The sequence below is a fragment of the Caloenas nicobarica genome, chromosome 1 (assembly GCF_036013445.1).
Source record: "Caloenas nicobarica isolate bCalNic1 chromosome 1, bCalNic1.hap1, whole genome shotgun sequence".
NCBI classification, from domain to species: Eukaryota; Metazoa; Chordata; class Aves; order Columbiformes; family Columbidae; genus Caloenas; species Caloenas nicobarica.
The window spans coordinates 196,204,121-196,218,562 of NC_088245.1; the positions used below are offsets into that span (position 1 = coordinate 196,204,121).

A 14,442-nucleotide genomic window follows, 5' to 3' on the forward strand; every position below is an offset into this window, starting at 1 on the left:
CTCATGTTTTGGGGGAGAGGGGAATAGCCCTATTTTAAAAAATGTCTTTATTGTAAAGATATTGGACTCTTGCTTCAATATGTTTAATCCTCCTTTTATATAAAACATTTTTTGTCTTTTCTACAGATGAAGTATTTAGAGGACATGAGCCTGGACAAGCTACAAATAGATCTGTATCAGCAGCAGATGTCGTCTTGTATGGGGTTAATCTAGTTCTACCTCTGATGTCCCAGGATCTGCTGAAAGTAAGTATATTCTTTTTACACGTAGTTGCTTGAATACGAAAGCTTTATAGTAATGAAATCCAAGAATTCATTCCTCTATGCATTCTACCTCCATAAGTTGAGTTTTCTAGGTTTTTTAAAATGCAAATAACTGTTCTATAGTTCTTGATACTGTTTGAAAAGAAATACTATAAGCTGAGAAAATATGTAATCGAAGGGCCTAAACAAAACTTTTTTCTTCTAGAAGTGAGTCCATGCGGGACAACAATTAGCCAAACCTGAAATGTGGCCCGTGGAATCCTTTTTCTGATAGTGTCAGAAATGTGATAGGAAGCATAAGCAGTGATATTATTAAAAAAAAATCGGGAGCAAGTAGTAACTCTTTAATTATTTTCACAATACAGCTGCGTTTTGTATCATAGCAGCTTGTCAGGAACATGAAGCAATGGAAGGGCAGTGTTGCATTAAGTTGCACTGCGTTAGTGTTACACTTCAGAAGTGTTCTCCTGATTCGAAGTAGATCTCAGTTGTCCCCTCTTAACATGCTTTGTCACCTGGTATCGCTCGCTGAGCGTGAGATCCACATCCATTTCAGATGAAACTGGGTCCAAGGATGTACCCTAGGAACCCTCTGAGCTACAAGTGCTCATGGGGCCTTTACCCCACCGGACTAGACTCACTCATGTCAGAAGTAGAACTCCTTGAGTTTGTATAGAGCAAATACCAGACTCCCACCATCAACTGTTTGGCTTTAGCAATCTTTTTTTTCTTGTACCACAGCACTTGCCGATAAAGTTGTAGCCATTCTAAAGACGCTGAAGTTGTCTACTAAAATTGTCTTTTCTTCTTCAGTGGAAAGCATCAGTCCTGTCTCTTTGTACAAATAGAAATTATGTCAGGACAGAGTTACGTGATTAATTCTAAAATTACCGTGGTTTTTCTTTTGACAGTTTCCATCCCTGTGTAATCAATATTACAAATTAATCACTTTCATCTGTGAGATATTCCCAGAGAAAATTCCACAACTTCCAGAGGACCTCTTTAAGAGCTTAATGTACTCACTGGAGTTAGGAATGTCATCGTATCCTTTATAGAGCTTGGGACTGTTTAAAAATCGGAGTTGGTTTTATAAGCATGTGTTAAAAGTCTGATGTATTTTCTTTGCTTTTTTCCCTTTTCTATCAATCTCTGTATCTATAATGATATATCAGTAATGGGTTCTCCCTATCTGCTCTCTGGTGATGGAGAGTTTCACTGTAGTGTCTGAGATTCAAGTATTAGCTGAATTTCCTCGGACTCATGTTGCTTGAACGCAGCCTTTAAGTGGTTTAGCGTGTTAGTTTTTTCTGGCAGCCATTCCTGCCTCCTCCATTACTTCACTTGAGAGTGTGTAACTTCATAAGCCTTCAGCTGGTTTCCCAAAGCCATTCCTGAATTAGTTTCTCAGCTGGTAACACAAACCACCACTGCTGTTCTACTGGGCCAGCTCCAGAGCATTTCCTGTCAGGGTGCCAATGGGTTCTCCCGCTCCGAGCAGGAGCACCATTCTCACTAATCTGCGGCACGTGTCAGAAACAGATGAGCTTGACCATAAGGGACTCTTTCTGAAAATGTTATGTCAGAGAGGGTTATGTTACCTTAGAGCATGTAGCTAATAAAAGGAGGCGACAAAGTTGGAATTCTTCCCCCCCCTTCTTTGCTATTTTATTTTTAATTTAATTTTTATTAACAGATTTAGAATGAAATCTTGGAAAATGCAAGCATTTAAAATACTTTCTAGTGACACCACTGGGAAGTTTTACCACAATTTAATTGAAATCTGACTTTGATTCTTTAATGCCCGTTATCAGAATGAGTTCAGAGGTTTGTCAGCTCTGCCTGGAGGCTGTAACACCATTAGCAGAACAGTGTGCAAAAGCACAAGAAACAGATTCAACCCTTTTTCTAGCAACAAGGCACTTTCTTAAGGTAAGGCATCTGCATTTTGTGTTACTTTGGGCTTTTGCATACAGGTAGCATCAAGAGGCCAGCGATCATATCTGAGTGGGTTTATCAGGATCACACATACCTGCTACCTAAAAACCTGCCAGTTTAGGAAGAAAGATAGCATGAAGGACTGGAGACATTGGACTAGAGTACAAAAGAGAATGGAAGTGTAGATAGAAGAAATTACTTGTTGCCTATCAACAAAAGACCTGAGCCTCTCAGAATGTAATTTGTATTTATTTATTCATGCTCTGCACACAAGCTCTAGAATGAACCTGATTGACAGTTTTAGCAGTTATGTTTACTGTCAAAGCTGTGAAATAAAAAGCTTCCAGAGTTGTGTGAACTGGAGGCTAGGTAGAGTATTGAAACAAGAGGCAGAAAAAAGATCATAGTTGGGAACTAGAAAGAAAATGCTGTCACTTATTCAATGTATCCAATGAATTATGCCTCTTCTTAATACAGTATCACATTTAGTACTTTCATTTTAGGATCATCCTCTGTCTCATCAAATTTTGAAGTGACCTGGTACAAACCAGGTTCCTGCTAACTGGGAACAAAGTAATTGGGGAACTTGTGTGCTTGTCTTCTGATTTTGTAAAGGCTTTGGTTTTCCTTAAGACATCCTTTCTTAACAAACTGACGTTGAAACTTCTGGGGACTGCTCATTAAAAGCATGCATCAGCCAAGCTGAGAGATTGAGAAACACCTTAAATAATTTTGTTTAAGTTAACATAGCTTTCTGCCTTTTCTCTAAGTTTCCACTTTAAATTATAATAATATTATTTTAAATTTGTTCCCTATTTGGCTTTCTGTAAGCTGTAGGAGTCTCCAAAACTTGAGGGGAAAAGTCCCCTGTTTTATTCGGGAAGATCAAAGACTTTTTTTGTTATTTCTCTGGCATATCTGTAGCTTTTGGAGAAAAATACAAGAGATGCCATTTCTCTCTGAAGAACACACACAAATCAACAACAGGTTTCAGTGCTTTGAGATGCGAATTCGTGCTGTTAAGCCAAGACTCTCCTCCTAAAAGAACTTGGCTTTCCAAAACAAACAACAAATTGGATCTTTGTAAACAGATGTTCATTATTATTATCAGAAGTGAAGATGAGGTTCAGCAGCAAATGTTGGTAAAGTAAAAAGTTAAGTTTACACTTCTGTAACTACTTCTGTTTTGTGATTTTAGATGGTCTTTGATATGCTGGTACTTCAGAAGCACAACACAGAAATGACAACTGCAGCAGGTGAAGCATTCTACACATTAGTGTGTTTGCATCAGGTATGGCATTTAGACACTTAACCCTGAAAACCAGTCATTTGCTAAAGGAGAGTGGCTAGTTACTGTGCGTCTGGCAAATCACAGAATCATTCAGGTTGGAAGGGACCCTCAGGAGGTCTGTAGTCCAGCCTCTTGCTCAAAGTGAGGTCAACACTGAATTCAAATCAGGTTGCTCAGGACTTTTTCCAACTGTGTCTTGAAAACCTGCAAGATGGATATTCCAAAGCCTCTCTGAGCAGCCTGTTGAATGCTTTATTATCCTTATAATTCATGTGCTTTCAGCACCTGCCAGTCTTCAAATTCATCAATATCCTTCTCGTATTAAGGAATCCAAGACTGGACACAGTACTCCACATCTAATCTAACAAGTGCTGTGTAAAGACGTACAATCAATACAGCCCAGTACGCTGCCAGAGTTCACAGCTGACAAGGCACGCTGCTGACTGGCTTAGTCTGCTGCCCACCAGGACCTTCAGGTCCTTTATTCAGCAGGACTGCTCCTCAGCCTGCCAGTTCCTCAAGTGTATAGTTGCAGGGGGTTGGGCTGTTTCAGCTGTGGGACTTTGCATTTGTCCTTGTTGAATTTCATGAGGTTCCTGTCAGTTCATTCCCCCAGCCTGACCAGGTGTCTCTGAGTATCAGTCCTGCCCCTGAATGCACTGGTTGCACTCCCTGGTTTGGTTTCATCCACGGATTTGAGGAAAGCGCATTTCCTCTCCTCCTGCAGCCACTGACTAAAGTATTTAATGGGACAAGGGCCAGATGAGAGCTCTCAGTGCCACTTGTAACCAGCTTCCAGGTGGAATATGAGCCATTAACCACAATGCTTTAGAGCAGGGGTGTCAAACTCATTTTCACCGGGGGCCACATCAGCTTCGCGGTTGCCTTCAAAGGGCCAAATGTAATTTTAGGACTGGATAAATGTAGGCTGATGATACAGGTGTGTTTTCACCCATGTAGTAGTTCACCCATCTAGACAGTAAAACCCAGCTTGGTTACAAGGATGCTGTGTAAGACTGCTAAAGACTTTCTAACATCAGGCATCACTGCTCTCCCCTCATTTCATCACAGAAGACAGGTTAGTAAAGCATGAGTTACCCTTGATAAATCCACAGTGGCTGTTCTCCATCCCTTTTTCTTTCAAGCGTCCAGAGAGTTTCCATGAGTACTTGCTTCATGATTTTCTTAGCCGTTCAAAGATGACAGAGAGCAGGCTTGTAATGACATGAACCAGGTTTCTGACAAAAAGACTCTGTGACACCAGCCAGAGGTGGCAACTTCATGTTATGTCTACCCCCACCCAAGCCCTTCACCAGCAGTACTGAGGGGTCTGCCATTCTGGCTCCTGTGTCTTTCATCCTTGCTCTCAGAGCTCAGAAGTCACTATACACTTGCTCCAAGGGCCCTTTGGCAGTGTCATTGGTGGCCGTGTGGCTGAACAACAAGTGGTGACAGACTGAGGGCTGAGGATGACCCTCAGCAATCTGTCTGTAATAACAGCCCAGATCCTGGCCAGCAGCAGAGCTTTTAGGTCTCCATCCCATCCATTTTTGCACAAGTGTCCATAGTCTCCACAAAGTCATAGAATCGTAGAATTGTTTCAGTTGGAAGAGACCCTCAGGGTCATCGAGTCCAACCATAACCTAACTCTATCACTAAACCATGTCCCTAAGAACCTCATCTAAACACCTTTTAAACACCTTCCCTGGGCAGCCTGTTCCAGTGCCTGACAACCCTTTCTGAGAAGAATTTTTTTCCTAATATCCAATCTAAACCTCCCCTGGTGCAACTTGAGGCCATTTCCTCTTGTCCTATCACTTGTTACTTGGGAGAAGAGACCTACACCCTCCATGCTACAACCTCCTTTCAGGTAGCTGTAGACAGCGATAAGGTCTCCCCTCACCCTCTTTTTCTCCAGGCTAAACAGCCCCAGTTCCCTCAGCTGCTCCTCATCACACTTGTGCTCCAGACCCCTCACCAGCTTTGTTGCCCTTCTCTGAACTCTCTCCAGCACCTCAATGTCTTTCCTGTGATGAGGGGCCCAAAACTGAACACAGGATTCGAGGTGCAGCCTCACCAGTGCTGAGTACAGGGGGACGATCGCTGCCCTGGTCCTGCTGGCCACACTATTCCTGATACAAGCCAGGATGCTGTTTGCCTTCTTGGCCACCTGGGCACACTGCTGGATCATGTTCATCCAGCTGTCGATCAACACCCCCGGATCCTTTTCCACCAGGCAGCTTTCCAGCCACTCTTCCCCAAGCCTGTAGCGCTGCCTGGGGTTGTTGTGACCCAAGTGCAGGACTCGGCACTTGGCCTTGTTGAACCTCATACAACTGGCCTCAGCCCAACGATCCAGCCAATCCAGATCCCTCTGTATGGCCTTCCTACCCTCCAGCAGATCAACGCTCCCAGTGGCACAATCACTTCTCTTGTCCTGCTGGCCATACTATTCCTGATAGAAGCCAGGATGCTGTTGGCCTTTTTGGCCACCCAAGGAGCTCTGCTGCTGCATACCATGTAGCCGGGTGTTCCCCACAGCGGCTGAGCCTGTTATAGTCAGTTTGCTGCTTTTCCCAAAACTCTCAATGGTCCTTTCGCTGTCCTGTTTAACATGTTTCTTTCTCTTCTGTTTCTGTCCAAGTAAGCAGGAGGAAAAGTGGGAAACCCTTAGGAAGGAATCTAAGTGCTCTGTCCCAGGGAGAACCTGTGGGAGGAGATGGTTGGCACAGCACGCTGAATGTGGGGCAGGTGTAGAGAAAGAGAAGTGTGGTTTCCAGGAGTAAGCCTATGCTAAGGAAGAGCCAGATGACACTTTGAAGGGTGTGCCTTAGTTTTCTTCTTGCTCTTCCCTGCAGAGCACTGATGTAGCTCTAAGCACTTCTTTAGCCTTACTAAAAACATGGTCTGATTGACAGCCTTTATCTGGTTTAGAGGTAAAGGCTGTAGGGCCACAGTCACGTCTAGTGCCCTGTCAGTGAAACTGGGTGACAGGTGAAGTACTGACAGTTTTCTGTCACAGCCTTGATTCTGGATTTCGTCCTGATGAGAGAAGTTGTATATATTGTATTTTTTAAATTTATTAAGTTAATAAGATTCTTGTTCATTTAACAGGCTGAATACTCAGAGCTAGTTGAAACATTGCTATCAACTCAACAAGACCCAGTAATTTACCAGCGGTTAGCAGATGCCTTCAACAAGCTTACTGCAAGCAGCACTCCTCCTACACTGGACCGTAAGCAGAAGATGGCCTTCTTAAAGAGTTTAGAAGAATTTATGGCAAATGTTGGTGGACTTCTCTGTGTAAAATAAGCAACAAAACTCTATGCCTAATTTAGACCCTTTCTGCAAAATGCACTGAGAAATGCTGAATGCTGACTAAATCTTGTACCTGTCTCTGGGTTCTTTGCAGCCATCTCAGATTCTAGAGAGCCTGGAAGTTTGAACATAACACAACGGAATAGGAGAGGTCAACTTTGAATCAGCTTCTGCTATTACATGTTAGCTGCAATCTGTCATACTTGTATGTGGGAGAGAATGAATAGAAAATTTGAATTTAATTTTTTTCCATATATGTGCAAACAGATATGGGCACAATGAAAAATAAATTTAGTGCCTTCCCTCCCCCCCAGCACTGGTTTAAGATATGAGTGGCCAGATAAGCATACAGATTTCTACCCAAAATCATGTTAGAGTGTGATGCAGATACATACAAAGCTCTAAAGAGTTTAGCTGATTTTAAGCTTTATTTTTCCTCTCTTAAAGTTTGAGTTTGTGTTCCAATGGGGAAGAAGAACCAAATGGTATTTTAACTTGTGTTTAGTTCTGGTTTTCTACATCAACCTGGCATTGCAGGTTTAATGCAATGCAGGTTTTTACATTATGTTCTGCTGCCTAAAGTTCAGAAGAAAAAAGGTGTATATTTTTGTTTCCCTAAAATGAACTTTAGGAACTGTAGCCATTTCATTGCCTTAATTTAAAAAGGAAAAAAAAAAAAAGCTCCTATACTTTAGGTAAGAAATTTAAGGCAAGATTTGACTCTTCAGAGTTGGTTTAGGATGTTGGCATTAAGCTGCTGTGTACCTGTGGCAGCCCTTCATGTTGACGTGTCATTTTGGAATGAGTGTCTAATGAAAGGTTCATGTGTAGTTCTACTTTCAGTATCTGCTTTGATTCATACCTGGGTTGCATGCAACTGCAATGTGTTTCTACACTGAACTGTTTGCTTAAGCAATAACAACTCAAAAGGTGTAAATTACTGGCAAACTTTGAAAAGTTGGGGCATTAGCTAAAACAATTATGCTAGAACAGGGGCGTCAAACCCTTTTACTTTTCTGACTCCAGTTGAGAAAGGTTAACTGGGATGTGCAGTGCTGTGGAGGATTTTTGGCTTTGCTGAATCGAGCTCCACTTCTGCAGAGCCCTCCCAGCTGCTCTGTTCTTGCTCAGTTTTTTATATCAGCACTTTAGCTATTATGACAGCAGAATATAGTGCCCTGAGTATAGTGGACCAACAAGGGAGAGCAGCACACGAATACAAAAGCAAGACTTGCTTTGTCTTCAGTCATGAGCCAGAGAAAACTGAAGCAAACACAAATGCTGCATTATCTAGTAAAATTGATTTTTGTGGAAATACATGGAGGCAGAAGTGAGCCCTTTTGTTTAAGGCCTCTGCTAGATTATGCTGTTGAATATTTCCCATCTGTTTTGAATACCTATATAAAATCTACAGTATACACCGTTACATGGCCGTGTATCCCATCATGTTTGCAACTCTGTGCCGTTCTTCAGCTATTCATCTCAAAATGAGTCACAATAGGCAGAATCTTACACAAATGTGTAATATTGTGCTATAAGTGACCTAAGACTTTTTAATTTTTTTTGTTAAATCCATACCTGCCTCAAGCATGGATCCACAAGGCCAAAAATGCCATCTCTTCATTATACTTTTCTCTTATAATTTATGTGGAAACTGGGCTAGGACAGATTTAAATATTAAAAAGTGACCGTGAAACTTGTTAGATAACGTACCTTCTCAACTAGTATTTCTAAGATAATTTGTGTAGTATTTTAGAACAGGGGTATTGCTCTCAGTTTTTTCTTGAAACTGTAACACTTTTCTTTGAAAGATTTCTTTGCTGTGCACTTGCACAAGAGATAATGATTCTGATCTCTGTTTTTAAACTATTCTGATGGCTGATTTTTTTTAAAAAAAATTTTCTGGGTTTTGCTATGTTTCTGAAACTGCTGCTGGAGTTTCTCTGAGTTTGTACATTGGATAGGGCAGTAGTTCTGAAACCTCATTTTTTTCAGATGAAGGGCATTAAAGCCTGGGAACATAAGCAGCAGTCAGAGCTGCCAGTTTGTCATTATGTGCCCAATGTCAAAAATCTAGACCAAAGTCTTGAAAGCAATCGTAGCAAATACCTTCAGGTTTTTTGGATCTGACTGAATAACTGATATTCTCAGTCATAATTTCTTTTATAACTAGCTCTGTCACTATCATTTTTTTAATCTTAAAGCTGGCTCACTATTTAAAAATATTTATTAACTTTAAAATTTTGAAATCCTCTTGCATGTTGTGATTGATGAATGGGAACACAAACTGAGTTAGTATTCAGGACAAAGTAATGTGTGTACCCATTACTTTTATAATCGGGCCCACTGTGTTGTAACAAGCAGAGACACGCAGCATCTTTGGCTCTCAAGACTTGCTGAAGTATGAACACTTACTTTCAAAGACTAGTTTTGAAAGCTGCTTAAAACTTTGCCCTTCATTTAAAATTAATATTATTTGTTAAAGGGAAACTGTCCTAGTAAAAGTTTTTTTGTAATTTTCCTGCTTGATGTTATGCTAGACAACGTTCTTCTTTTCTTGTTTCTTAATTTTTCTCCCATCCTCATATATTCAACAGGCTTCTTTCCATGCCATTTTGTTTCTTTTAGAGCAAATGCTAAGATGTCTCTGCTTAGCGACATCCATGAAATGGTTGCAAAAGGTTCTGGCAATAAGTTTTATTAATTCATACTACTGCTGGCTAGGTGGCTGCTTCTACCGAAACTATTTGGCTTCTATATCCCTTAAAAAAAAAAAAAAATCCTTCAGTGATCTTCTACACATCCAGTTGCTGTAAATCTAGCTGCAAAAGCTTATTCAATCCATAGGAAAGACTCACAGACCATTTTTAGTGAACATTAAGAGTTGACTCCTCAGAAGTATCCTGAAATGTTCATAGCATCACTGCATTGATTTTCCATTCACTGTGCAAAGTGAATAATGGCTCTAAAAATGCACCTGTTTACTGAAGGGGGGAAAAAGGCAACTCAGACTGAATTATAAATGCTGCATGATATAATTGTCACAAAGATATTTCTCTAGACTTTTTTTGCTAAAGCAGATTATTGCTTCAGTGTTTACTTTCTGAGGCTAGGAATCAAGTAGCTTCTTTCCCATTTTGCCAGTTCCTTCCCCATTGTAGTAGCTGGTTTTAATGCTGGCATAATTTTCTGTTGTTCAGCCTATAATTTTTGATGCTGGTCATGAAATTCAAGAGCTCCTTGGAAGCACAGATACACATGGACGGGGAGAAGTTGCCTACTTCCACTTTCACATGCATTTCTGCCTTAATTATCTTCACTGAATTACTGCTAGAATCTGCTACTTATTGCCCAGAGGTTTGTGTTTCACTGTTTAGTGATAAAGGGCTCACCATTTTCCTCAGGAACGAGAAACTTGTTTTCTCAGCGTGTCCAAATCCTACTAGTTGAAAGAGAGGTTGGAATTAGTCATCTCTTCGATAGTGCATAGCACTCACTAAAGCCCCAGTGTTTACTTGGGTAAATCCCTTTATATCTAAGCCATGTAGTTCTAGAAAATAAGCTTGCTCAGAGCAGTTAGTTGTCCTTTTAAAATCTAATTCTTTAAAAGGTAAAGCAAATTCTAATCTGTAATCTGTAAAACTATTCAAAAATATAAATTGCAGCATTTCTCTTGTAAAACACTTCAAGTAATTTCAGTTTAGGTTAAATAGTTACATAAGAAGGGGTGTTTTTTATGGAAGTAGCCTGATGAATATAAGCGCAGGAGTAGGAGCCAGGCTCTAATTTTGTATCAGTTTTTCCACTGGATCCTCTGTGGCCATTGGCAAGTTGCTAGAACTGTGTTGTTAAAATAGCAGTTATACCTACCTACCTCACAGGGATGTTGTGAGGATTAGCTTATGCCTATGAAATGCATTGAAGATCTGAGATGCAATGTAAATATTAAATATTTTAGTTTTGTGAGGTGTAAGATTTACTGTAATGAAAATGGAAGATTTTCATAATTATAAAGCCCAGTAGAGGCAGCAGTGGTGCAGTATTCCCCAAGACTGGTCTACTGCAGTACAGTAATCCTTGCTGTAAATTGTAGTTATTTCAATTACAACCAATTGAAATGGTGGCTTCTTAAACAAGATGCCCCACCAGTGTGCCTCGGTTCTGGTCTAAATGGTGAGAGGACAGTTGCTAGTTATTGAGGCTTTGGTGCCTCTACTTGTGACAAGTGCCACTTGTGGTGGTAGGGGGCCTGGTTAGGGGGTTTTTACACTTTTCTGCAAGGAGCAAACACCGCTTATTTCTCCCATATCTGCTCTAGTCACTCAGTATAACCAAAGCCTAAGGATATCAATTAAAGAGCCACCTCACCCCCCTGTCAATTTGTTTTTAATATGAGCAGATTGTGCCCTCCTTGCAGTAAATGAGATTAATGCTTTCCAGCACTGATCATGAAGCAAATCATGAAGTGTGATTTGCTCTAGAGCCTTAAGTTCTTGGCTGTCTTACAAAACCCTTTTTTCAACATGAGATTTCTTGGGGCTCTAGCAACTGAGAAATAAGATATCCCTGGCTTTCCTTTCTCAGTAAATTAGAGTAGATTCTGCTTTTCTATTTCTTCCCTTTCCCTGTTGTGCTTTTCCTGTCCTTTTAAGCCATTCTTGTAAAAGATTTGGAAGACCCTTCCAACCTCAAGGGAAAGATACTACCCATGTAATTTTTCCGATCTATTGCAGCTTGATACTTGAAATTGATAAAAACCTTTCTAATAGCATTCCCCAGCACATTTCAGGCTCCCATTGAACCATTCTAGAGTTTATAATTAGGAAAAAAAGGTTATCCTCTTTTATGTGTTCCCTTTGTGCAAAATAAGGAACCTCCATGCAGTGAACATGCAGCTTTAAGGCAATAAATGCTAATACTGCTGTTGGTCAAGTGTGTAAATATTTTAAATGTATAATTCAGTACCATGTTGAGTTTATATATTAAAAATGCAGGGATTGAAGTGCTAGTTGATTTCAAGTATTGTTTTATCTGTACAGTTGAAGAAATGAAGTTGCATAGATCTATTTCACAATTTGTTGCAATAAGACTTGGGAAATGGTTGTGTGATCAAGCCTTATCACAACTGAACTTTCGATTTTGAAATGAACACTTTCTGTATTTTTAAGATCCATAAGCAGGAGGAGGATAAAATTGTTTTCCACTAAAGACTTATTTTGTTTTGGCCATGTGTGATTTGTGTGTATTCTTCTTCAATATTTTTCTAAAATCTCGCCTGTGTTGAATCCCTGAAATAGCATTTGTTATACCTCCTTATGATAGAAACAAAAATAGGAATGTTATGAAACCTCAGGCTACACGTTGTGCTCTTTGGCTACAGTGAATGTGCAGTAATTCAGTTAAAGTTGATTGGGTAACTTTAATTTACATCAGCACTTAAGGCATGAGTTTGTCCATCAACAGGAAAAAAATTTGATTAGGTTGGGACCAGAGTATCTTACACTGGACTACAATTACCAGAAGTGGCTGGGAATATATAATCAAATTAATCTTTTCCCCCATCCTCAAAAAAGAAAAGTTTAATGGTGACTTTTTAGGTTGCTATTATTGGAAGGAATACTAATTTCTGAGTCTTGAAATTTTTTTTGTAGATTTAATCTAAACAGTTTCTGATGCTATCTGGCATGGAAATGTTCTCCAGGCTTGCAATCTGTTCCCATGTAAGGGACATCCAACAGTGTGTCACTTCATGTATATCAGAAAAGTTCAGTTAAAGGCAGCAGTTCCTAATGTGCTATAATACAATTACATTTGGATAAACTACAGCTATTTTCTGTTGCTCCCCTCTTATTTTCATGCACTCAAATCTTTAAAAAAAAAAAAAAAAGCTTCAAAAATCCTGAAAGTTAAAACTACAGAACAACTATGGTGGTCACAGCTTGCTATACATCTTGGCTGTATGTATCACTAGAATTTTACGTTTCAGAAGTAAAATGATTGCAATTATATGTTTATATTGGCCTGGTTTAGTTCAGTGAGTGTTTTGGTGAAGGACAGAAACATTTAAGGTAATTTTGAGAACATCCCTGAAAGCAGCTGGCAAGAATAACAACAACAGCATATCCAGGAGCCTTTCATATAGAAAACTGAACTATTCTGCTTTACCTTAAATATGAGGTCTGGAATAAACTTGAATGATTTGGCGACAAAGCCTTTGTTCACACTTGTTTGTGTAAGTGTATGCAGAACCTATCGATCTTTGCTTTTTTGAAACTTACATTTGCTTCAGTCCTGAGTGGTGGAGTTGGTGGTGATTTTTTTTTTTTTTTCCTTCACTGATTTGCCATGTATTACAAGCAGAAAGTTAGGAAAGCCCAGCCTTCCCAAGTGGAACTTGTCTGGTATGTCAGCCACGGAGGAGGTTGTACATGAATTGGAAGAGGTGAGGAGGAGAAGAAAGTAAGAAGTTTGCAACCTTATGTGCAGAGAAAAAAAAAAAAAAAAAAAGAAATTGAGCTAATGTGCAAGGAGAAATCCATAATACAGGTGTTATCCCGTTATCCTGACAAGGATTAGTACAAGCCTGCCATTTCATCAACACATTTTTGGGGGAAAAGATAAAGTGCTATTTTGGAATTGCATGAAATGCGGTACTATTGGTGTGAGTTTTGTTATTTAAATAATAAAATCTTCTTTATTTTGGGAAACATTCCAGACAAATCTACGTCTCTGAAGAGAACACTGAAGTTACCCACTGTGACTGATACATAACTCATTACTAATTTTTCTCCCGTCTATATTTGAATCTCATGGAACAACTATTTTCACCTTAACATCTATCAGATGTTATCAGATTTGAATTTTCTGACACTGTGTTGCCTTTGCAAGTGAGAGTACAGCAGAGCTTTGGGTGTGATGTTGTTCTCCTTCCCACTGTGTCTGACTACTGTTCCTGGCTGCGAAGGCATGTATGTTTGATTTGCTTTAACTTACTGTTTTGGATGATGCAGTTTGGGTTTGTGGCATGTTCAAACAACTTCCAGTCTCTGGTGTTTACTGAATGGAAGTCATCGCTAGACTCCGACACAAGTATTGATTTGAAAGCCTCATTCATAACTTGGTTTAATAAGTTTTCAGGACATTTGCTTTAATTTTAGAACTGCAGCGATACTTCTAATGGTCTTTTGTTCTTTCAAATGATTGCTGTAACTCAGAAAAAAAAAAAAAAAAAAGGCAACCCAAACCCCACCACCACAGGTGGAGTCTTTAGGAAGATCCCTGATGTCCTCACACAGATCAACGCCACTTTGGGGAAGGCTTAATGTTCTTCTGCCACTTTAAGGAGAGACTGTTCTTCGGAAGTACTTTTTGCCTGCTTTTAGGCTGTTATGCACTTTCATGATTTCTTAACAAGCTACTGTTAAAAATGTACTGTTTACATGGATTTTGATAAGCGCACATGTATTTAAACAATTCACTCAGCCTCAGGAAAGCTGGAAAAATCAGATACCTGTTTTGTATCTTGGTTAAAATGTTTGTTACCTACATCCCTTAAGATGGCCACATAATGTCTAGATCCTCTAACTATTTAAGACATGAGTATAGTGCATAAAAGGACAGTGCCATTTTACTCTA

At 39.7% G+C, this 14,442-nt stretch overlaps 1 protein-coding gene across 2 annotated transcripts in view; it reads left to right on the top strand.

Annotated features, from left to right (window-relative positions):
* The window catches only part of XPO4 (exportin 4), an 82,476-nt gene extending 69,757 nt beyond the window's left edge, over positions 1 to 12,719 (top strand). For both annotated transcript variants that reach the window (XM_065631586.1, XM_065631595.1), the window contains 5 exons: positions 127 to 245; positions 1,175 to 1,305; positions 2,075 to 2,192; positions 3,397 to 3,489; positions 6,604 to 12,719. In XM_065631586.1, coding sequence (XP_065487658.1) covers positions 127 to 245; positions 1,175 to 1,305; positions 2,075 to 2,192; positions 3,397 to 3,489; positions 6,604 to 6,801 — 659 coding nt within the window. In that variant the 3' untranslated portion in view covers positions 6,802 to 12,719. The remainder of the gene's footprint in view (positions 1 to 126; positions 246 to 1,174; positions 1,306 to 2,074; positions 2,193 to 3,396; positions 3,490 to 6,603) is intronic.
* The last annotated feature ends 1,723 nt before the right edge of the window (positions 12,720 to 14,442 follow it).